At 46.8% G+C, this 4,800-nt stretch overlaps 1 protein-coding gene across 3 annotated transcripts in view; it reads right to left on the reverse strand.

The window, feature by feature from the left end:
* CTNNA1 (catenin (cadherin-associated protein), alpha 1, 102kDa) overlaps positions 1 to 4,800 on the reverse strand; it is a 106,678-nt gene that overhangs the window by 23,399 nt on the left and 78,479 nt on the right. For all 3 annotated transcript variants that reach the window (XM_009880723.1, XM_009880721.1, XM_009880724.1), the window contains one exon: positions 242 to 398. In XM_009880723.1, coding sequence (XP_009879025.1) covers positions 242 to 398 — 157 coding nt within the window. The remainder of the gene's footprint in view (positions 1 to 241; positions 399 to 4,800) is intronic.

The raw sequence follows: 4,800 nt of genomic DNA on the forward strand, positions 1-4,800 counted from the left end.
CTGCTGAACTAAACTATCACCGTTTTCACGCTATAAAAATACCTCTTCTCCTTGTGCCAAGATCTCCTGCTCTGTTTTCACACCTCGCTCAGCAGAAGACGACGCTTGCCAGGTGATGCGTACCAACACCACTCCTTCCAAACACCCGAGAAGGCTCCAGAACACGTGTAGAAACCACCCAGTTTCCAGGAATAAGCTCGGTTAGGAGAACGATTATTTCTGAGATCAACCCCCTGATTACCTGATACAGCCAGGAAGTCATCAATGGAAGTGATGTCATCGACAGCATCCGTCAGCACGCGGACTTGCTTCTCCCACTGCTCTTTGAAGAGGTCCATGTTTTCCTGAGCCAGCTTGCTTTGGGGTTTAGCAGCCAGAGCCAGCGCAGCGTTAATTACCTGAAAAACACCTCTGAATTTTTAAAACGTACCCTTCACGAGACAATTCGTTTCCATATGTTTATCCCATGAACTCAACAGCGAACAAAGCAAGCTTAATACGCTTTCAGGAACTTGATGTTTAAACACAATAGTGTTTATTCTGTCGCTCTCACATTCAACTCATACCCGCTTCCACATTTATTATGGTTACTTATTACATGCAAGAACACTTGGCAAGTATTCACAAGAGGTAGCTTCACCTTTCTTTAACAGATCGTGTTAAAAAGGTGTTGCTTTCTGAGCGCAGGTTGTGTTGTTAAATATTTTAGACAGGATGACACTTAGTACACTGGAGGCTGCGTTTCCTAAGCTACTCGCCAGAACTTGAGAAAAAAAGGTCAGAAAAGGATTAAGCTTACACAGACTGAAGTAGAAACAATATGCAAATACAAAATTAAAGATGAATTTTGTATTTATCTTCTTTTCCTTAAAGCTGTACTCTGCACCTTGCCAGTAATCGTTACAGTACCTGTTGTGGCAGTGGAAGCGCCAGATTAGCCAGGGAACAGGAGGAGAGGACACTAGTTAATGCTCCTCCTGAATACCCCCTTACTAATTTTCTTCCAACCCCGAGACTGTAATTTACTCCGGATCCTTGTTTTTCTCAGCAGAACAAATGCCACACATACTGCTGGGTAATAAAGTTTATGCTGTGCCAACTAATTGGGCGGTTAAATGACCAAAAAAAAGCCTCTTTGGATGCGGTAAGAAAGCAACCTCAAAAGCCTGCTCCTGTTCTTGCTGCACTGTGCCCCAGCAGAACGACCTGGAAACACGTCAGGCGTGAGAAACCATCCGCAGTCAGACCGACAGGACAATCCTAACTTTATTTTCAAGCACTTGAGAGTTACAGCCAGTTAACTTACAAGTTCAATGTGTAATTTTTCTTCTCCACTTTAGCGGCGTATTAATTTCGCAAAGTTACCGAACCAAACATGCAAGCACCAGATGTTCCCGGTTTTCCAAAATCTACTTTCTCTACCTGCTTCATTTAAAAGTGTCACAAAGCATTAAAAAAAATATATAACTCACTAAACATAGAAATGATGGTGATGTCAAACATATCACGATGGCACTGAATGAATCAGGCAGGAGAAGCAGGCTGATTCACCCAAGGGATGCTAGCAATTAGCAGCGACTGCGGAAAATCCACAGCAAAGCCATCCCGCTCTCCACGCTACCATCCTGCCTCTGGAGATGGAGGCTGCGAAGTCTGGGTCACAAATCAAAAGGAGCTCGACGGGTTTGATAACACAGACAAATGGGAGAAACGATTTGGCGCGAGCGGCAATCTGTTCAGGAGACCTGCGGGGATGAAGCACGCCTTTGGACCCTGGCAATGGCGACAGTGCCCCCGTCCTTCGTGAAGAGCGTGGGGTCATCTCTCTGATGAGGAGAGGCTGAGGGACTTGGGGCTCTTTAGTCTAGAGAAAAGAAGACTGAGGGGGGATCTTATTAACGCTTACAAATCCCCAAAGGGCAGGTGCCAGGGGGATGGGAACAGTCTGTTTCCAGTGGTGCCCAGTGACAGGACAAGAGGGAACGGGCACAAACTTGAACATAGGAAGTTCCATCTTAACATGAGGAGGAACTTCTTTACTTTGAGGGTAGTGGAGCAGTGGCACAGGCTGCCCAGAGAGGCGGGGGAGTCTCCCCCTCTGGAGCCCTTCCAAACCCGCCTGGACGCCGTCCTGTGCCACTGCTGGAGGTGCCCCTGCTCTGGCGGGGGGTTGGACTAGATGATCTCCAGAGGTCCCTTCCAACCCTGACCATTCTGTGATTCTGGGTTCTCTGCTGCCTCCCCCTCCTCAAACCAGACCCTGAAGTCACCCCTTCCATGTCGGCAGTGGCAGGAATCGGGATGGCCCTTCAGAGAGAGACCTGCTGCCGGCCATGGCGCGCGCTGCTCTGTTACCCTCACACTCGCCATTAAGATCATTCTCAAGCCCTGAAAGCCCCCTGAAAAGCTGTGCAGCCCCCAAGAAAATGACATTTAAAAATTTAAAATCAAACAGAAACAGAGGCTTTAGAAAGGGAAACCTGTCCTCTGCTCAAGAGCTCTGCTTCTTCAGCCTAGCTGACACCGTTTCTGGCCCCAGTCTGATTGACGTAATGAATTATCAATCAAAATCTAGATATCCAAAGTTTTATGAAGGTGAACCCAAACAAGTGTCCTGGAAACCAAAAGGGTAAAACAGACAACGCTCCAGAAATTTGCTCTCAGCTTTTATCCTGCTAGTAACCTACTGAGAGAGAGAGAAGATGGTGATAGCAAGGGGCAGGATGTTTTCTCCCGCTCTCTTTTAGCCACTGGGGCCAATATCGGAGATGAAAACATCCTTTAAGCACCGAGGCAGGTCAGCAGTAATGCCGAAGGAACATATGGCCTGTGTACCTCTGTGATGTATGTCTGGACAGCAGCAGCTGTCTGAACAATTAATCTTTGTCAACAGGACATGTCCAACCCCAGATGCCCACGTTAAGCAACTCTTCACACGTAATGGAAGAGCTGTCAGAGATAGAGGGCTCTGCAAGCGCTCGAGAAACTCTAACGGGGTGTCATCACCAAATCTAAATGCAGGAGGCACAACCTGCACCGTCCTCCTCCAAACCGGCAGCTTCTACAAAAAAAACACCCTCCTTTTTTCAGTAAAAAATGCGTGGCCAAGGCAAACGTGTTTTTAAAAAATGGCCAAGCAAAACTAGCATGGAAGGGCTCCCTTACGAGCAGACGTGTCTTGCATTTGGAAAGCAGCCAGCGGCGGTCGAGATGAGGACAACCCGGTGGGGAAATGGAAGGCTCTCGAGTGTCACTGTGGAACTAAAGACAAAACTACAGCTTAGGAAACCCACACAGGTACGTGTGCGCTCAAGAAGAAAATCAAGACAGCAGATGCAGCTCAACAGTCCTTTTTTTGTAGCACATACTCTCTCTCTCCATGTGCAAAGTGGTTCCAACGTTCCATTTTAGCAGAAGCGATGAGATCCTTCACTCTGCCAAATACGTACAGCTTAGCATTCACCTGGGCGAGTTATCCTGGGCATGTCTCACACATCTGCTTGGGGTAATGCCCCAGCGATCACTGACAAAACCCCGCAAATTACCTATTGGAGTAAATACGCTCTTACACGATGCCTGGTATCCACTACAGAGTGAGTGATTTATTTTCCAACAGATGCTTAGATAGACACGGGAAAAGGAGAGGGATGCTGGATCTTAAATAGTCTGTGGATGTGGCCGAAATAGGATTCCTTTGTTCTCTAAAAGTGAACACTTAGGGGAGAGGGGGAAAGGACTGATTGACGTTCGCTATTGCTCCTCCAAAAAACATTGGGCAATTAATTTAAAATATGAGTGACTCTTACAGGAAGGAGATACATATATATAAATAGTTAAAAAAAAATAGGAAGCACATGGCGAGACTACCTGGAGTGTAGCTGCTTCCACGTAAAATATTTGGCAAATTCAGGGAAATATTCTGTATTTCAGAGTTTTTCAAAATGCTGCCAAAGCACTGTGATCACAATGACTCACTGAAGTCGTACAAAGAAAAGAATCAAACAGGGACATTTTGAGACTATCCAGAAGGAAATGAAGCATGGCAAGAAAACACAGTATTTTTATCGGTGCTTTGTTTCATGTAGTAATTGCAATGTTCAAGTCAGACAGCCCTACGCTCGATAACGCGGTTCCAGCCAGTTACTTGGAGTTGCTCTCCTCTGCCTTGCAGCTTCCCGCAGCATCAGCCAGGATTTGGCAACTCAGGCTCCGAGATCGGGGAGAATTGGGATTCAGAAAGACTTGCAATTGATGTCTCAATCTGTACCTCAAATCCTCTTCTCATGTGTCCATGGGAAGAACCCTTTTTGTTTTGTTGTTTTTTGGTGTTGGCTTTTTTTGTCACCCAGAATTAATTTTTTTAGGCTTAATTTAGGATGGCTTCGAGCCTCAACTTTACAGTCACCCATCTGATAGATGCTAGAAGAAAGCTTTTATACATGGTGGTGTTCCAACAAAGAACAGCTTTGAAGACTTGGCTGGCATGGCCAAAGGAAGAAACATCACTTGAACTTCAGTCCTGTTCAATATAGTCCTCAATGACCTGGATGAAGGGATGGAGTGTACCGTCAGCCAGTTTGCTGATGACACAACACTGGGAGGAGTGGCTGACACACCAGAAGGCTGTGCCGCCATACAGCGTGACCTGGACAGGCTGGAGAGTTGGGCAGAGAGGAACCTGTTGAAGTTCAATGAGGGCAAGTGTGGGGTACTGCACCTGGGGAGGAATAGCCCCATGCACCAGTACAGGTTGGGGGTGACCTGCTGGAGAGCAGCTCTGTGGAGAGGGACCTGGGAGTC

Source organism: Charadrius vociferus, unplaced genomic scaffold, assembly GCF_000708025.1.
Source record: "Charadrius vociferus isolate BGI_N301 unplaced genomic scaffold, ASM70802v2 scaffold822, whole genome shotgun sequence".
NCBI classification, from domain to species: domain Eukaryota; kingdom Metazoa; phylum Chordata; class Aves; order Charadriiformes; family Charadriidae; genus Charadrius; species Charadrius vociferus.